Source organism: Schistocerca americana, chromosome X (genome assembly GCF_021461395.2).
Source record: "Schistocerca americana isolate TAMUIC-IGC-003095 chromosome X, iqSchAmer2.1, whole genome shotgun sequence".
NCBI lineage: Eukaryota > Metazoa > Arthropoda > Insecta > Orthoptera > Acrididae > Schistocerca > Schistocerca americana.
Genome location: NC_060130.1, coordinates 776965621 through 776986095, shown reverse-complemented (window position 1 = coordinate 776986095; position 20475 = coordinate 776965621). Strand labels below are relative to the sequence as shown.

Here is a 20475-nt window from a genome sequence, read left to right as displayed (position 1 = left end):
GGATCAAAACAAAATGTCCAGACACTCTGTGACCAAAATGGTATTGAAACAGAGGATGACAGACTAAAGGCCGAAATACTAAATGTCTTTTTCCAAAGCTGTTTCACAGAGGAAGACTGCACTGTAGTTCCTTCTCTAGATTGTCGCACAGATGACAAAATGGCATATATCTAAATAGATGGCTTGGCTCTGAGCACTATGGGACTTAACATCTTCTAAATAGATGACAGAGGGATAGAAAAACAATTAAAATCACTCAGAAGAAGAAAGGCCACTGGACCTGATGGGATACCAGTTTGATTTTACACAGAGTACGCGAAGGAACTTGCCCCCCCCCTTCTTACAGCGGTGTACCATAGGTCTCTAGAAGAGCGTAGCATTCCAAAATATTGGAAAAGGGCAGAGGTCATCACCATTTTCAAGAAGGATGTCGAACAGATGTGCAAAACTATAGACCTATATCTCTTAACGTCGATCAGTTGTAGAATTTTGGAACACATATTATGTTCGAGTATAATGACTTTTCTGGAGACTAGAAATCTACTCTGTAGGTATCAGCATAGGTTTCGAAAAAGACGATCGTGTGAAACCCAGCTCGCGCTATTCGTCCGTGAGACTCAGAGGGCCATAGACACGGGTCCCCAGGCAGATGCCATGTTTCTTGACTTCCACAAGGCATTTGATACAGTTCCCCACAGTCGTTTAATGAACAAAGTAAGAGCATATTGACTATCAGACCAATTGTGTGATTGGACTCAAGAGTTCCTAAATAACAGAATGCAGCATGTCATTCTCAATGGAGAGAAGTCTTACGAAGTAAGAATGATTTCAGGTGTGCCGCAGGGAAGTGTTGCAGGACCATTGATATTCACAGTATATATAAATCACCTTGTGGATAACGTCAGAAGTTCACTGAGGCTTTTTGTGGATGTTGCTGTAGTATATCAAGAGGTAGTAACAATAGAAAATTGTACTGAAATGCAGGAGGATCTGCAACGAATTGACACATGGTGCAGGGAATGGCAATTGAATCTCAATGTAGACAAGTGTAATGTGCTGTGAATACATAGAAAGAAAGATCCTTTATCATTTAGCTACAATATAGCAGGTCAGCAACTGGATGCAGTTAGTTCCATAAATTATCTGGGAGTAGCCATTAGGAGCAATTTATAATGGATTGACCATATAAAATTAATTGTCAGTAAAGCAGGTGCCAGACTGAGATTCACTGGAAGAATCCTAAGGAAATGCAGTCCGAAAATGAAGGAAGTAGGTTACAGTACGCTTGTTCACCCACTGCTTGAATACTGCTCACCGGTGTGGGATCTGTACCAGATAGGGTCGATAGAAGAAAGAGAGAAGATCCAATGGAGAGCAGCGCACTTCATTACAGGATCATTTAGTAATCGCGAAAGTGTTACGGAGATGATAGATAAACTCCAGTGGAAGACTCTGCAAGAGAGACGCTCAGTAGCTCGGTATGGGCTTTTGTTGAAGTTTTGAGAACATACATTCATCGAAGAGTCAAGCAGTATATTGCTCTCTCCTATGTATATCTCGCGAAGAGACCATGAGGATAAAATCAGAGAGATTAGAGCCCACACAGAGGTATACGGACAACCTTTCTTTCCATGAACAATACGAGACTGGAATAGAAGGGAGAACCGATAGAGGTACTCAAGGTACCCTCCGCCACACACCGTCAGGTGGCTTGCGGAGTATGGATGTAGATGTAGATACTCCAGCTGCAATTCTCTCTCTCTCTCTCTCTCTCTCTCTCTCTCTCTCTCTCTCTCTCTCTCTCTTCTTCCCCCCCTCCCCCCACCTCCAATCCTCCCCCCCCCCTCCCCCCCCCCCCCCCACACACACATATGATGGATGCCTGTGTATGATTCCTGGAGTTCTTTCAGTACATTGAGAAAGTACAAAGAGAGCTGCATGTTTTGTATTATTGAGAAATAGGGGAGAGAGTATCACAGACATGATACAGGATTTGGCGTTTTTCATTGTGGCAGAATCTTCTCACCAACTTTCTCCTCCAGATGCAAAAATATTTTGTTGGCATCAACTTACATTGGGAGAAATGACCATCATTATAAAATAGGGGAAATCAGAGCTTGCATGGTAAGATATAGGCTTTCGTTTTTTCCGCGCATTCTATGAGGTTGAATAATTGAGAATTAGTCTGAAGGTGGTTCAATGAACCCTCTGCCAGGCACTTAAATGTGATTTGCAGAGTATCCATGTAGATGTAACAGTATTACTGACCCTGTTTGTCAACATAGAATGTATTTATAGTGCAGAGGACATTATCTCTAAATAAAACATCAACACGTATGGCAGTAGCAAAATTGTACATTAATAAAAATGTCTGAAACTTACTCTGTCCTGCTGTATCTTGATCTATGATGACTTACACTCTCACAAAATAGCTCTACTTTCTCCAGTTCTTTTTTCTCTTGCTGGAAAAAGGATTCTGTCATTCTGAAAGCTGTAGTTTCTGTTGTCCTTTTTCACATCTATGTCTGCTGCAGCTTGAGAAAGAGCTGACCTTTTACAACTTTATTACACTGTATTTCATTTTGGAATCATTTTTCTGAAATAAAAGTACCAGCTTTACTTCAATAATTGCTGTCTTCTGTACCTGCTAACTTTTTTAACCCTGTGCTAATTCCTCTTCCTTCTAACCAGTCTACACTGGTAAACTGTACAACAAGGGGGTAGTACCTATGGCTGCAATTACTGTACAGCAGATTGTGAAGGAGAAATAAACAGCTGTCACTAAAACAAATTTTAATCGGTAGAATGGTCATTAATTGTTGTGACTATTACCACTTTTTTTTGAGAAATGTGTGCTAGAGAAAGAAAAAGAAAGGAGGCTTTAGAGTATAATTATACAGGGTGGAGAAAAACAGTGTCACAAAATTTTAACCCTGGATAGCTGAAGCCAGTAGGAACCGAAATTACTAATGTTTTGTAGGTCGACTGTGCACAATTTCTAAACTATGGAAACTTGGCACCATGTGCTCCAATCGGTTAGATGCTCTGGACAACGCATGACGGTGAATGCTTTGCCTGCTGTAGATCACGATGTATCCAAGGCGGCCTGCATGCTCGATGGTAGTGCGTATCGGGAAAAAATCCGTCAACAGCTGTTAGTTCACATGCAGAAAGTCTTTTACAAAATTTTTTGTAGCTAGTACATTGTTTGCTTAAAGGAGGTGAGGTGGAGACAAACAGCAAAATCTTATCGACACTTGTGCGTATCACATTGGGGCGTTGACGGGGTGAGGGATGTTTTTGTGTGAACCAACAACTGTAACACTGCCCGTCAACTGACAAACGGCAACAGGGCAATCCCATGGCTAATCGGAGTGCGTGGCACCAAGTTTCTGTAGTTTAAAAGTGGTGCACTGTCGACCTACACAAGATTAGTAATTTTGGTTCCTACTGGCATCCGCTATCCAGAGTTAAAAGTTTGTGACACAGTTTTTCTCCACCCTGTATATTGTTGCTAAGGTGTCAAGGATCTGGGTTACATCACAATCCATAATAAGTGTATCTTTTATATCACATGCCAAGTACTCACCAGAGATTATCATAAGTGAATAAATTGCGTTCATATGTAGATGCAAAAATACAGCCAGTCTAGTTGTATTACAATGTCCACTGATGTCAACATGTTTGTGTCATTTACACATTACATAATGTTCTTATAATCAAACATTTACTATTGAAATATGTAACAAAAAAGTTAAATGTACTGAGAGCTCTGTAGTATTCTATACTAATGACTGAAGTTCTTTTGACAAAATGAAATGTTCTGTGAGCTAGTGGTTCCTTGCAAGTGAATGAAGTTTTTCTACTGCTTCTGCCTAGTTGTATGAATGCATATATAATACTGTGTAGTGATACAGTATTAAATTAAGCATATATTTCTTACACCTAAAGCATATATAAATGAGTGTCAGTATGTGAAGCATACCCCTTTTCCTCCCTCCTTGACACACACAAAAAGCGGTTTGGTACATTTTTATTCAGAAGGTAGTAATAAAACAGTATCTAAAGTAGGTATTGTAATTTGACATTTTAAGTAGATGAATGTGTTCTATTCTCAGTGACACTCTGCATTGAGTTTTGTAATATAATTCTACACTGGTAGCAATTTTTATAACATTTAAATGTCTATTTTGTTCTATAGCACTGCTGATAGTTGAACTGTTTGTATCTACCACCTAAATTTAATAAAAATTTGAGAACTATGGTCATCATTATTTTATTTATTTATGGAACAAAGAAAAGCTAGCAGTGTGAAGATTCAAAGCAAAGAACATGTGTGTTGACTGTTTTTCATTACAAATGACTATACCTGATTACAACTGTTTTCTTTTAAATGAAAATAGCTATCTTTGGAACCTAACAATTTTTGCATGGGTTCTTTCTAAGACCATCTCCAAGTGAAAGATGCTAGAACCTGAATAAAACTGCAACAAGTATTGTATGGTATTCTGTGCAGCACTACATTTGTAGATATAGTGCAGTGTGAGGCCACATTAGGAGTAATGTTCTTCAAACTGATGCATGCCTTAGAGTGATTCTCAAAACACAACCATTGAAAAAGACATGCATTTCCAAAAACATTTTCATATTATTTTTGAATGAATAATAAATGAAATTTTATTACCATCTTATTAGAATTTGTAGTTGTACATACGCTTAACATGAGTATGCACTAATTTGTTATGACACACACTGCATCCTATATTTTTATTACTTAAGTAAATGCATAACTGAGAATGAAAACTATTTTTCTTGTGTTAATTTCTTATGTTTGGCAGTTTGAATGCACGACGCAGCTTGCTACAGATAAACAGTCTTGCCTATCAGCATCAGCTGCAGCTCTTGTAAGTAGCAGTAGTTGCCTGTGTAGTGCTTGGCACTTTATTTTATATAAATCAGCTTTTTCAGTTCTGCAATTAAGAAAATATTAATTTAAGAGTTAATTTAGTAATTCAGTATTTGCATAAAATCACATATAAAGTATTTTAATTTATCCTGTGTTCTTATTTTCTCTGTAACAGGTTTTTTTGGTTCAGCTATATTTATGAATAAATAGTAAGTGTCTAAATTGCAATTTAGACTGTTAATATTTTTCTTACGTAAACCAAAAATTGCAGAAGTTTCAAGATGTTGTGACAATTTCTGTATTGAATTACAGTGCCTGACCAAAACGTGAAGCACCCTAGTGGGAAGAGTAAACAAAACAAAACTTCATGGGTTGAGATGATTGTGATTTTATTGCAGTGATTACAAAATTAACTCAAATTTACAAAGAACTTGGTAGTATTAGCCCATTTATCAGTACAACATTGCACCCCCTCTGGTGTGAATGCATGTTCTGATTCAGTTGGGAATGAGGCATAAAGCCATTGTATCCTCTCCTGAGGCATGCTGCCTATGACTGTTGTAACTGGTCCTTAATACTGATTTTGGGATGGAGTTGACATCTCCCTCATGTTCTATTTGGAACAGATGTGGTGGTCTTATTTGTGTACCTAAATATTACATAGACACTTCATTGAGACACTTCTTATGTGTGGATGTGCACTGTCCTGTTGTGAAATGGTGCTATGATACTGTCATAATAGAGGCAACATATGAGGATGCAGGAAGTTCTTGGCATAACATTGTGCTGTCAGAATTCCCTCAGTCACTACCAAATGGCTCCACACCTTAAGGCACCAGAAGAAACACCTTGTTGCCTCTCCAAAGCATTGGAAGAATGGTACTGATACCCATGTCACCACCATACTCACTGACAGTGGTCATTCATGGTAGTATTGAATAATGAATCATTGCTGAGCACTTGGCAACACCATTCAACAGTAGTCCATGGTTCCTCGTCATGGTATGACCACAAACATAGCAGTTTGTGCTGTGGTGTTAATGGCAGCCTACACATGGGATGGTAATTCCCAGTCCTGCAGCTACCACTCTCCAACCAGTGATGCAGGATGACACAGAATATTGCACGGACTTGATTACTAATCCTCAGGTGGCAGGTACAAATGTGAAGGAGTTAAAATGTGCTTGATGCACAATATGACAAATCTCCCCTGAGATGGCCAGATGTGGTCAACAGGAACCATAACACTGAGTATGCCTGCTCTCACATTCACGTGTTGTCCAATATTGGGTCACTGTCACATATGAATGCCCCAGAAATCTGGAAATTGCATGATTCAACCAGCTGGCCAAATAGAGACCAACAATGAGGCTCTTTTAAAATTCTATCAGTGCTGATAATGCTGTCCCACCCAAGTACACAGCATCTCCATAGTAACAGTGATCACTGAATATTAGATGTTGTTCATGTCTCCCTACCAGGCTTGATGACACTACTAAACATAAATAACACTAATGCTCTCCGGTTGCTGTTCTACTTGTCACAGAGAATTGCAATTCTGATTGTTTATGTACCCAATGATGGTGTGTATGTGTATGAAGTTAAACTGACATCTGACCATATGTTCTGGGTGCTTTACATTTTTTGTCAGGCTATGTATATTTGCTAGATGATTTTTTTTTCTACTGTCATAAACTATAGTACACTCCAATGTATCTTCATAATTTCCTATAACCACATCATTGAAACTGTATTAAATTATCTCTTACTTCAACTATTCAACTAGATTTATTTGAATGTAGCAAGCTTACCCCAAGAATGAAAATTCAGAAAGAAAGATGAGTGAACTTCATTCATTGTGTAAGTTTAGGATTTTAGTTATTTGCAGTGGTGGTAATTTCTGTGTAGGTTCAGAGAATAACATGCTATTAATGAGCCTCTCCCATATTTTATATAACATGTCTTGATTAACTAAACTGAAATCCATTGGATACTAATTGGATGTCAGTTGTCACAGGTTTATGCTCTGCCACGGTTATGCCTATATGACTCTTCTGGTAATGCACCAATGATGAGTATGTTATAGTTGAACTCTAGATCTGCAGTGAGTTACAGATTCTATATCTGACTGTTGTCCTTCTTTAGATTTGGAAGTGTTTTGATGTTGTAAGTGTTACATTTCTCCGTAGTATCTCGATTTTTTGGGTATGATGAGTCAATGATCTTACGCTGCATTCTCTGTGTGTATATTCTGCTAATATTCTTTGTAAATTACTTTTTATCCTACAGCACATTAGAATTTCTTTCTATTCAAGAATGAAGAACGGGAAGATTGACAGCTTATATGCCTTTGATTGCGCTGTAATTTTATCCTTGCTGATCCTCTCGGAGTGTTGTGTAGTGGATTAAAGGAGATAGTGTGCTCCTCTTTTGAGTGTATACAGCTCCATTCATTCAGAATTTCATAGAAATACTGTGGATTAAACAGACTTTTGATAATACTTGATGTCTCTTTTTAAGCATTCAGTATTCTCTTTTAATATCATACTTATAAAAGGTTGCTAAACTACTACATACAACACTCAAACATATCTCTCCAACATAATATAATATAAATGGCAATAGTTATAGGTGAATGTCAAGATCTTTTATATCGTTTATTACTCCACTCATCACTGTCAGGAAATCTTTGAAAGGATCCCTATGGGCATGTCTGCATGTGGTTAATATCACATCTGGAAATGTCTTTTTTTCTGCACCACAGTCTCAGATGGTAACAAGGATTTCCCTCATTTGTGGAGAATGTCTGCACATCTTATACTGCCCATTTGAATGCAATTCAGTATAGCCTAAATTGTCCAAGGCTGCTCAAATCCAGGGAGTTTCTTGTGGATGCAGGACAGTTTTAAGTATTGTGGGGAACAGTTTTGTTGTCAGCAACATTTCCACTCATTAACAGTAATGAATTCATCTTCAGCAAGAATCTTGGCTGTGATAAGAGTGAGATGCCTTGATCTTAATCTTTTTCACTCCACAAAGAATAACTCATTCAATATTGAAAGGTCGGGGTTATCAACAATCTTGTGACATTCACATAGTAGGCACTCATCTATCTGATATCAGGAAGTGAAATGTGAATCAAGATAGGTAACCAATATGTGGGTGTAAATTGTATTGACTATCAGTGCGCATGGGTTCGTTAAGTAGGTTAGGTTAGGTTAGTGTTTTTTTTAACGTCCCGTCGACAACAAGGTCATTAGAGACGGAGCACAATCTCGGGTTAGGGAAGGATGGGGAAGGAAGTCGGTCATGCCCTTTCAAAGGAACCATCCCGGCATTTGCCTGAAATGATTTAGGGAAATCACGGAAAACCTAAATCAGGATGACTGGAGACGGGATTGAACCGTCTCCTCCCGAATGCGAGTCCAGTGTGCTAACCACTGCGCCACCACGCTCGGTCGTTAAGTAGTACATCTATCTTTTTCACATATGGAACACAGTAACCTGCTGTTGGGTTCACCAGTCTGAGCACTGATATTCAAAGAGTGTCTGCTGACGATCGCCAACTTGTGTCACAGAGCTTATGAAGAATGTTATTTGTGCTTTTTAGCTTCACAGATGTTTTCAGCAAGTGCTCCTTGAATTCTGAATGCATGTTATGACAAAGTTTGTCTCCCTCAGACCACACATCAAGGGCTGTGTGTGCCAGTTTGTGGGATAAATGGAAACAAGTTGAGAACTAGAAACAGTCACATAATCTCACTGATCTCCTGGCTAAACTGAATTTTTCTTGAGACATGGATTGACATGGTTCTTTTGAGGACTCTCCAGCAATAAACTGTGATAAATACATTTTATTTCACAGTGTATGTTTGAGTTCACATGTGATTCATTAATCATACAAAGGAAACTGGCATGGTGGTTAAGAGACAGGGTTTACGTTCAGGAGTGGCGAGATTCAAATTTGGATTTTTCCATCCTGATTTAAGATGTTGGATGTTTCTACAAATCCCTTCAAACAGTTATTTAGATGGCTCCTTAAATAGAGGATTGATTACTCCCATTTTATTATGTCTGTAATGATGTTGATAGTGGTAGGACATTCAGATCAAATGGGCCTTTCTTCCATTAATAATATCCTCAAAGGCTACTATGGTTTCACATTTCATTAGATTAGATTAGATTTACTTTCATTCCAACTGATCCATAGTGAGGAGGTCCTCCAGGATGTAGAATATGTCAGAAAAACAATAATACATGACAAATATTTACAACTGAAACAAATAAGCCAATGTACCTTCCACAGGTCCCAAGTGGAATGATTGTTATTTTTTTTAATGAAAACTATATGAAAGAATAATTTTACAAACACTAATGCACTGAATTTAAAATAATTTCTTAAATTTATTTATAAGGTAATAAACATGTATTAGAACTACTGCAATACTTATTTACAATGAACACATTACTGCACTGAAATGGTGCAGAAGTTAGATTGTACAATCTAACTTCTGCACCATTTCGTTGGTTCTACTGAGAAATTCATCAATGGAGTAGAAGGAGTTGGCCACCAATGAATCCTTTAGGCTTCTCTTAAACTGAATTTCATTGGTTGTTAAGCTTTTTATGACTGCTGGCAAGTTATTGAAAATGTGTGTTCCTGAATAATGCACACTTTTTTGTACAAGAGTAAGTGCTTTTAAATCCTTGTGAAGATTATTCTTTATTTCTAGTATTGATTCCATAAATTGAGCTGTCGGTTTCGAAAAAGTGACGTATTTTTAATGACAAATTTCATTAAGGAATAAATATATTGGGAAGCAGTAGTTAGTATCCCTGGTTCCTAAACAGGTTTATGCAGGATGTTTCTGAGTTCACAACACATATAACTCTTATTGCACGTTTTTGGGCTGAGAAAACTTTAGCTTGGCTTGATGAATTACCCCAAAAAATAATCCTATACCACATTATGGAATGAAAGTAAGCATAGTATGCCAGCTTTTTCATTTTTATACCCCCTATGTCTGACACAATTCGCATTGCAAATAGAGATTTGTTAAGATGATTCAGCAGTTCTGTGGTGTGGTCCTCCCAGTTGAATGTATTATCAAGCTGTAATCCCAAGAATTTAACACTGTCCACTTCTTCTATCTGCTTGTCATCATATGTTAGGCATATACCCATGGGACACCCCTCACAATGTCTGCACTGCATGTAGTGTTTTTTTTTCCCCAAAGTTTAGTGACAAAGAATTGGATAGGAACCAGTGATTAATGTCCACAAATATTTTATTAGCTGATCTTTCTAAGACTACACTTGATTTACTATTTATTGCAATGTTTGTATCATCGGCAAACAAAAAGACTTGACATCTGGTAATGTTACTGATGAAAGGTCATTGATATACACAAGAAAAATTAAGGGCCCCAAGATGCAACCTTGTGGGACCCCACATGTAATTATTTCCCAGTTGGATGATGCCTGATATCTTTATCATGTCTCTTTCCTAATAATACCCTTTGTTTCCTGCCAGAGATATAAGATTTGAATCATTTTGCAGCATTTCTTGTTACACCATAATATTCTAATTTAATTAAAAGGATATTGTGATTTACACAGTCAAATGCCTTTGACAGATCACAAAACATACCAGTTGCCTGCAGTGTTTTGTCTAATGAATTAAGTACATTTGCACTGTAAGTGTAGATAGCCTTGTTAGTATCAGAACCCCTTAGAAATCCGAACTACGACTTTGACAGTATGTTATTTGTGATAAGATGGTTATAAAGCTGATTGTACATTACCTTCTCTAAAATTTTTGAGAATGCTGGCAAAAGTAAAATTGGATGGAAATTTGATGCTATTTCTTTATCTCCCTTCTTAAACAGTGGCTTAACTACAGCATATTTCAACTATTCAGGAAATATTTCACTGATAAATGACTGGTTACACAGATAGCTTAATATGGAACTTAAATCAGAATCACATTCTTTAATTAACTTTGTTGATATTTCATGATACCCACTACATGTTTTTGATTTTAAATATTTTATGATGAACATTACTTCTGTTGGGGTAGTGAGGGTCAGATTCATATTATGGAAGTTACTTGAAATGTCTGGTATGAGATATTCCATAGCAGCATCTACAGAACCTGACAATCCAATCTTTTCAGTAACAGTTATAAAATGTTTGTTAAGAAGTTCTGCAACACTATACACATCTGTCACCAATGTATCATTTACTCTTAATGCTATTTGTCCCTCTTCATGTCTGGTTCTACCAGTCTCTTCCTTTTAGACAGCCACATAAGCTGTAAAAAGTCTGAGGTATGAGACAGCAGTTAATATTCTCTGTCATATGTAATATGGTTAGTGATAGCCCTATCACGTATTCCAGAGTCACACCTGAAATTTCTTCAGGGTCTGTGAAAGAATACTCAGGAATAAATGCTGTGCAATGTCTGTTGACTTGTCTTCAGTACAGCTGAAATTGGGCCAGGTATATTATGCAAACATTGGTGTTAAACATTGGTGCGGTACTGAATCAAAGTCTCAAGATAGTCAAGAATCAGCACATGCAACAAGTCACTCCTGTCCATCTGAACTAATCTTTATTATATAAGAAGGCTATTTCGTCTTCAGTAGTTGTTACTTATGTGTAATTCAGTTACAGACAGATGTGAGTGATATACAATGGTAATTCATAATCTAATTTCTCTGATGTTCAGGGCTTCACAGTCTTTGTTTCACTTTGACAAGCTTTTAACTAATGACAAAAAAACCTTAATACTATTCTGGTGCTTGATGAATCTCAGTCCATTAGTTCCCACAATATGACACATTCATGTCTTCTACCTCTTATTATTCTGGTGCTCTAGGCTGCTCAGTCTTTGTTCTCTTAATCTTTAACTATAAAACGTAAGTCATTGTTTAACGTTGTTACCAGAAATCTTGAATCTTCTTGAAAGATTTAATTCAGAGTTTTACATGATACTGTAACGAGCATTTGGATGTACATAGGCTGTACATTTTTAACATATAATATATTGTGTCCTGCATACTCGTTGACTATGGGGTGCCTAGGGAACCTGCATTCTTGGATTGCTAGACAACAATTCAAGCAAATCATATTAATGAAATTTTATCACTGTTAAGATAAATGACAATAGTTAACTTTGGGAATTTACAATGGTGTGTCACAAGCAATAGGCAACAGTCAAATAAGAAGTCTCTTCAGGGCATACAGCTCCTAATACAAGTGAAGCAATACAGTTCATAAGTCGCTGCTGTAGCATTCACAGAATGGCTAGTCTTCAACTGGACTGCAGCCAGGAGGAGTGGTGCTTATGTTCTCTTTATCTAGAGGCTGCTGCTGTCTCGCTGTCATTCTACAGAGGGGTCAGTTAGTGTACTATTGGCTGACATTGTCTCACAGCCCTCTCTGCTCAAACGTTCTTGACCAACATGCCAGCACTTGACATTACACCGGAACATTCCTCCCCCAAAGTGATGGACCATTGATAGGGAGCTCGACAATGGCAGGGGAGGCAGGAGTGTGGATGCTGCACTGTACCAGAAGCTTTGACTGCAGGGGAAGATAGGCTTCCGGTCTTACCCCGCAATCCGGCCTTCACTCTGGCGGAAACTTCCTCCCGAAAATGACGAGAAGGGTACAAATCCACCTCCTGAGGCTCATAGCAAGATGTCAAAGGTGTCAGCTGCTGTGACGAGGGTGGGTCTAGCTCCATCAGTAGGACGAGAGGAGGTGGAGGTGGCGAAGGCTCCGTCTCCATGAGGTCATCCCGTGGTGCTGTGATGACACCCTCTGGCAACTGCTGTGGATACGCTGTCCTCGGGATCCATGGATCTGGAGGAAGAGATACAGAAGGATCACCATGTACATGACAGTGGCGAATTTGATTGTGATGTCAGTGCTGCAATCCATCAGGGCATGAAATGAGATTCATGCATGCTCTCAGTCAACAAAGGGTCTTGCCTCATGCCCACCATCTGCTGCCACTAAAAACCCTATAAAACACAATATTTTGTGGTGTGAAGCAATACTTACAGCCTACATTTGGTGCTGGATGCTGGGGAGGGTGGAGCAGGTGGAGCAGTGTCTGATTGTGGCAGTCATGGAGCAATTCTGCCGGTGATGGTCCATCTTGTGGATGTGAACGAAAGGAGGTGAGAAACAGTTGCAATGCTTGATCGCTGGTGTGTGCAGTGCGAAGTTTGGCTATCTGCTGCTTGAAGGTTCTGACAAAACATTTCGCTTCACCGTTTGATTGTGTATGGAATGGTGTACTAGTTAGATGCTGTATGCCATTGCATTCACAGAATGTTTCAAATTCATGTGACATGATCTGAGCATTGTTGTCCGACACTGTGATTTCAGGTAATCCTTTGAGGGAAAAAATAGAGGACAACACCTGAATTGTTCTACGTGAGATTTTCGAGTTCACTGGCACAGCAAAAGGAAATTTGCTAAACGAGTTAACCACAATCAACCAACGAGTGCTTGAGAAAAGTCCCGCAAAGTCTGTGTGCACACATTGTGGTGGAGCATATGTGTGACACTGTGATGTCATCTATTCTATTTAGGTGTCCATATCCTGCAAAGTACAGTGTTGATGAACTAACTGCTTCATACGAACTATCCCCCAGTGTCCTTGGTGAAGTAACTGCAACACTTCTTTTTCCAAAGTTTTAGGGATCAACACACATGACTGTCTACTGTCATTTTGAACAAGAATCACACCTTACTTTGTAGCGAGGCTATGCCAAAGTGTAAAGTATTGGTGCACTAGAGAGTTCTTTATGCTATGCAGCAAACAAGGCCAAGATGTGTGAATGTGTTTTAGCAAAATGTACAAATCTGAACCAGCTTCCATGGCCTGTGCAATTTTCTGATCGTTCAGTGGAATGGATTGAGGCAGTTCAGAATCCTGAGCATTGATGTGACAACAAGGTGCAGCAGAAGTGTCAAAGTCTGTGCCAGGGCCAATTGGAAGACATGAAAGTGCACCTGCATTACCATGTTTAGCCATCACGATGATTCACAATCTCGTACTGGTATTGAGACAACACAAAACCCATTGTTGCAATTTTTGGGCAGTTCATACAGGAACCGGCTTCATCAGATGAAACAAGGACTGCAATGGCTCGTGATCCATTACTAAGTAGAATTTTTGGCCATACAAATAGTGGTGGAATTTGCAGATACCATACACAATAGCCAATGCATCTTTCTCTATTTGTGTATAGTTACACTGAGCTTTGGACAACACTTTTGATGCAAAAGCAGTAGACCTGTCTATCACCAAATCTGTGTGAAAGCACTGCACCGATTCTGTAAGAGGAAGCATCAACCTGCAATAAAACTGGTTTGTCAGAATTTTAAGTGGACCAAAAATCAGTCACTGGGCAATGCATCTTTAAGTTTTTGAAAAGCTTCTTCACACCCATCTGTCCAAACAAAGGGGACATTCTTGCAATGCAAGTGATCCAGTGGAGCTGCAATTTGTGCAGCATTTGGTATGAACCAAATATCTTGTTCATTTTCCCTAAAACTGCCTGCAATTCCATGACATTGCAAGGAACTGGAAAATCACCTATAGCTAACAAATGTGACTGAAGAGGATGTACACCTTGAATATTTATGACATGACCAAGATAATGTAACACAGGTTTAAAAAAATCACACTTGTCCAGTCTACACTTTAGTCCTGCACCAGATAACACATGAAACAAAGCACGCAAATTTGCAGTGTGTTCTTCAGGTGTACGACCTGCTATGACAATATCGTCCAAATAGTTTGAACAGTTGGGTACTTGAGTGGTCAGCTGTTCCAAGTACCATTGGAAAATGGCGACTGGGGAACCACTAACAAAAGGCAAATGCAAATATTTAAACAAGCACAAATGAGTGTTCACAAAACACACTTTTTGAGATTCTTCATTGAGTGGTATTTTAATATACACGTCGCACAAGTCAATTTTTGAAAAGTATGGACCAGTATCTAATCTGTCCATGAGATCTTCTGGGTGTGGCAATGGATAAATATCAATCACAGATTATGGGTTCACTGAAGGCTTAAACTCAACACAGAGACGAATGCGACCTGAAGGTTTGGGGAGCAAAACCAGTGGACTTGCCCATTGACTAGCTTGTATGGGCACAATGGCTCCACTATCTTGCAATTATTTAAGCTCAGCAGTGACTTTGTCCCATAATGCAATGGGAACATTTCTGGCCTGGCAAAATTTCGTCTGAGCATTGTCTTTCACAGTAATATGTGAAACAAAATTGTTAGCCTTGTCTAAACTTTCAGAAAAGAGTTCTGGGAATTTTTTCAGCAAGCTAGCTACACTGTCTTTTTCATTGAATGCAGACACTGACAACAAATTGTCCTGAATGTTAAAGCCAAACAAATCAAAAGAATCAAGACCAAATATGTTCTCACAATCACATGAGTGTAGCACAATGAAATTTACAGTTCATGTATGCGAGCAATACATGGCAGGTAAAATACATTTTCTGAGAACAGGAATGTCTTGTCCATTATAAGCCATCAGGTGCCAGATAGTTTTAGACAGGCATGAGAAGCCTAACGGTTCATATGTATGTGTGTTACGATTCAGCAGTGTGACAGAGGCACCCGTGTCCAACTGAAATTTCACACATTTTCCACAAAGAGGCAAATGAACAAAAAGTTTGTTGGACTAACTTAGCACTGAAGAAATTGTTTGCTTGCTAGTTTTGCTAATGCTTTTTGTGTTGAATACACTGCATGTTTGACATGGTCCTTGTGACCTGATTTTTGTGAGTGGGCAGAATCTTACATTTGTTCTGTTGCAAACATACATATTCTACATGTCCTTTCTTGCCACAAGCTTGCCAGGATGATCAGTCTTGGCATCGGTGCCATGAATAGCACCGTGGGCATGACTTAATTCCATTCGCCTGTTTAGAGAGCTGCTTACTAGGCATGGAGAATTGTTTATGTGGCATGGTGCGCACAAGCTGCTGCTACCTAATGGGCTGGTTGTGAGCAAGAGATGACTCAACCCAACAATTTGTGCTGAAATGATGGATCGGACTGTTTCAAAATCTGTTTTCTGAGTCTGACATCAGTTTTTTTTGTACACAATTGCATCATGCAACATAACATGTGAATACAAAGCACCACAAGCACATTTGAATTTGCATTTCATCATACCCTGCAAATATGTTACACACTCACAATAAGTTTGTTCTGACCATTTCTTGCAATTAAAGAATTGGTACCTAGCTGCTACCACATTCACTTGTTGGTCGTAATAGATAGTTAGTGAATCTACAACCTGTTCATACAAAAGTTCACTCAGTGTGGCATTAGGAAAATTACTTCTGAATGAGGTGAAACACTGCACTACCTACCATGGACAATAGATAGGGTAGTTTCACAGTACCTGGTACATTGTGAACATTTACCTGGGCTTCAAACCATTGCAACCACTCATGACATTCCTTTACTTGTTCATGAAATCAGTGAACAGGCAGTATAGCACATGAAGCTGCTGTAGGTGGCTGCTGTTCTGCATTCATTTGATTCACCAAGATTTGTTGTACCTTATTAAGTAGAGATGCAATCTGTTGTGTCTGAAACTGAAACATCTGTATTAGCTGTGTTGCATCTATCACTTGCAGCTGAGATGTCTCTGCACGGGGTGGGTGAGATGAGTTGCTCATATCAGAAGATACAAAGGCAATAAACAGACAAGGCAAACAAGAAAAATAAGTGCAGAAGCAAAGAAAATTTCTGCAATGCCCACTTGAAGATACTGATTAGCAAAAAAAACTACAAGAGACTGTTAAAGCATGTTAACACCCTTGCAAAGAAAAGACAAGAGAGAATTAAGGTGCCAGCAAAACATAAAAGAAACTTTCTGGCAGCTAGGCTCTGGATTGTCGCTATGGAATCTGTTGACCACCTCGCCGCCAGTATTCTGTCCTGCCTACTCGTCGAATGTGGGATGCCTATGAAACCTGCTTTCTTCAATTGCTTGACAACAACTCAAGCAAATTGTATTAATGAATTTTTATTACATTAAGATAAATCACAATAGTTAACATTGGTAATTTACAATGGTGTGTCGCAAGCAATTGGCGACAGTCAACTAAGAAGTCTCTTCAGTGTATACAACTTCTAATACAAATGAAACAATACAGTTCATAAGTCACTGCTTTAGCATTTGTAGAATATCTAGTCTTCAACTGGGCTGTGGCCAGGTGGAGCAGTGCTTATGTTCTCTTTGCCTAGAGGCCACTGCTGTCTCGGTATTGTCCTAGAGAATGGTCGGTTAGCAAACTATTGGCTGACATTGTTTCACAGCCCTCTCTGCTCTAACATTCTTGACCGAATTGCTGATGCTTGATGTTACCCTGGAACGTAATATACAAATATATATGTAAAAGAGAAAGGGGAAATGTTGGTACCAAATGTCTCAAAAAGTTCTTAAGTGACCTACTTTAAATTTTACATGATACTACTAACAAACATTCAGATAGTTAAAAGGGAAACATTGTTACAAAAAATCTTGAAAAGTTCTTGAACAGTTTCATTTAAATTTTTTCATGGTACTCTAATGAGTTTTGGACAAACATAGGCAATACATTTTTAAAATATATATAATATATAAATATATATGTAATACAGGGTGATTCAAAAAGAATACCACAACTTTAGGAATTTAAAACTCTGCAACGACAAAAGGCAGAGCTAAGCACTATCTGTCGGCGAATTAAGGGAGCTATAAAGTTTCATTTAGTTGTACATTTGTTTGTTTGAGGCACTGTTGACTAGGCGTCAGCATCAGTTGATGCTAAGATGGCGACCGCTCAACAGAAAGCTTTTTGTGTTATTGAGTACGGCAGAAGTGAATTGACGACAGTTGTTCAGCGTGCATTTCGAACGAAGTATGGTGTTAAACCTCCTGATAGGTGGTGTATTAAACGTTGGTATAAACAGTTTACAGAGAATGGGTGTTTGTGCAAAGGGAAAAGTTCTGGACGGCCGAGAACGAGTGATGAAAATGTAGCACGCATCCAGCAAGCATTTGTTCGCAGCCCAGGAAAATCGACTCGCAGAGAGCTGCAAATTCCACAATCAACTGTATGGAGAGTCCTACAAAAAAGGATGGAGCGCCACCACATTGGCACTTATCTGTCCATAACTACCTGAATGTCAACTACCCGAGGCGATGGATCGGCCGCCAGGCAGCCCGTGACATCACTGGCCTCCAAGAAGCCCTGATCTTACCCCCTGCGATTTTTTCTTATGGGGGTATGTTAAGGATATGGTGTTTCGGCCACCTCTCCCAGCCACCATTGATGATTTGAAACGAGAAATAACAGCAGCTATCCAAACTGTTACGCCTAATATGCTACAGAGAGTGTGGAACGAGTTGGAGTATCGGGTTGATATTGCTCGTGTGTCTGGAGGGGGCCATATTGAACATCTCTGAACTTGTTTTTGAGTGAAAAAAAACTTTTTAAATACTCTTTGTAATGATGTATAACAGAAGGTTATATTATGTTTCTTTCATTAAATACACATTTTTAAAGTTGTGGTATTCTTTTTGAATCACCCTGTATATTAAGGGGAAACATTTTACCAAAAGCCTTGAAAAATTCTTGACTGGTTCATTTAAAATTTTTATGTGATACTCTACTGTAAATTTGGAGAAATATAAACTTATATTTTTTAATATACACAATATATAAATATGTATGTAGTTTACAAAATGGAAATGTGATTACTAAAAATCTCAAAAAGTTCTTGACCGATTAACTTCAAAATTTTACACAATACTCAGTAAACATTTAGACAGACATGGGCTGTATATTTACTTAATATATACAATATATAAATATATATGTAAGATATAAATGGGGAACATTGTTACAAAAAGTCTTGAAAAGTTCTTGAGCAATTTACTTCAAATTTTTACATGATACTCTAATGAACATTCAGACTAACATAGGCTATATTTTTTAAAATGACATTGTACAGGTTTTCTGTTACAACCTACTGCAAGACAGAAAATTCTGTGCTGTACTGTGAAAATGTGCAATTCTATTTTCTTTCCTACAGTCAGTTTCAACTAAAAAGGGGAGGCCGCCAATTGTGAAATTCAGATTCGATTCATACTGCGCATAATAAAAGCTCATGGCCAGAGGTGTAATGTGGCAAAGCACCAAGATGCACTTCTCAGCCGTTGTCGAGAAAATCGACAGTTAAAAGAAACCGTTGCGGTGAAATACTCTCTACGATTAATAATTTTCTACAGCATCGTGGCGCAGCGGTAAGCGCTCGGGTTCGTGATCCGAAGGTCGCTGGATCGAATCTCGCGCCATGCAACTTTTTTTATTATTTGTTTTTTTGTAATTCAAATGTACACACACACACACACACACACACACACACACACACACAGATAAGTTGTTGAAAGTTGTTTTTTCGTGGAAAAATAATACTTGAAATAAAACACAATATCACAAATAATATTCAAGTGGATACAATTTATTGAAAAGTTCGGTATACACTCGCATGAACCAGAGTGATAGTTATCATAGAAACATGGAAAGCAGAAAACAGCACGACATCGAGCACATCTGATAAACGATGCGTTTTTACAAGAACAATTGTTTTTTAAATTATCTGTTGGGAAACACACCTGATCGACATTCTGAAAAATTGTTCTATCGTTCGTCAGGTTTGATGCATACCACGCGTATCGTATCATATCGGCAAGAATCGGAGAAGACAATTTGTGGTGGACGATGGATTGGATTTTTATACAATCGTCTCTGGAGTTGATGTCACGGTTTCGCTCGATTAAAAAAGCACAATTTTGAAGGCGCTTGATCAAATTTTTTACCTGCTGGTAAAAATACACATCACACGGTTGGACGAGAGGAGTGCACTTTGGAGGAATGACTTTTATAGTGCACGTTGCTAACTTCTTATCGTCCTGGAACATTTCATCGTACAACGAATTCGTTTGCCCACCCCAAGAGTCGATCAGAAGGTGAAATTCTTTCTTTTGTACGTATGGTATATACATTTGAATTACAAAAAACAAATAATAAAAAAAAAGTTGCACGGTGAGAGATTCGATCTGGTGACCTTCGGATTACGAACCCGAGCGCTTACCGTTGCGCCACGATGCTGTAGAAAATTATTAATCGTAGAGAGTATTTCACCGCAACGGTTTCTTTTAACTGTCGATTTTCTCGACAACGGCTGAGAAGTGCATCTTGGTGCTTTGCCACATTACACCTCTAGCCATGAGCTTTTATTATGCGCAGTATGAATCGAATCTGAGTTTCACAATTGGCGGCCTCCCCTTGTAAGTTAGCAAATCATGCAAACGATTAGACAAATTATTTTCACAAATACATTCTTTCTCCTTATATGAAGTGTAACAGGTATAAGTGCAGATATTTTTGTGTGTGGTACCTTCATATGCACACACATCAGTGCTTTGGTTACTTTTTTCTCTGTGTCAAACAGTCCTCCC

The 20475-nt window shown here is 38.5% G+C and overlaps 1 protein-coding gene across 2 annotated transcripts in view; it reads left to right on the top strand.

Moving 5' to 3' along the window:
* LOC124556314 overlaps positions 1 to 20475 on the top strand; it is a 226203-nt gene that overhangs the window by 147103 nt on the left and 58625 nt on the right. The window contains exon 6 of one of the 2 annotated variants that reach the window (XM_047130286.1): positions 4839 to 4904. The exons of the other annotated variant lie outside the window; for it this stretch is intronic. Coding sequence (XP_046986242.1) covers positions 4839 to 4904 — 66 coding nt within the window. The remainder of the gene's footprint in view (positions 1 to 4838; positions 4905 to 20475) is intronic. 2 annotated transcript variants of the gene reach the window in all.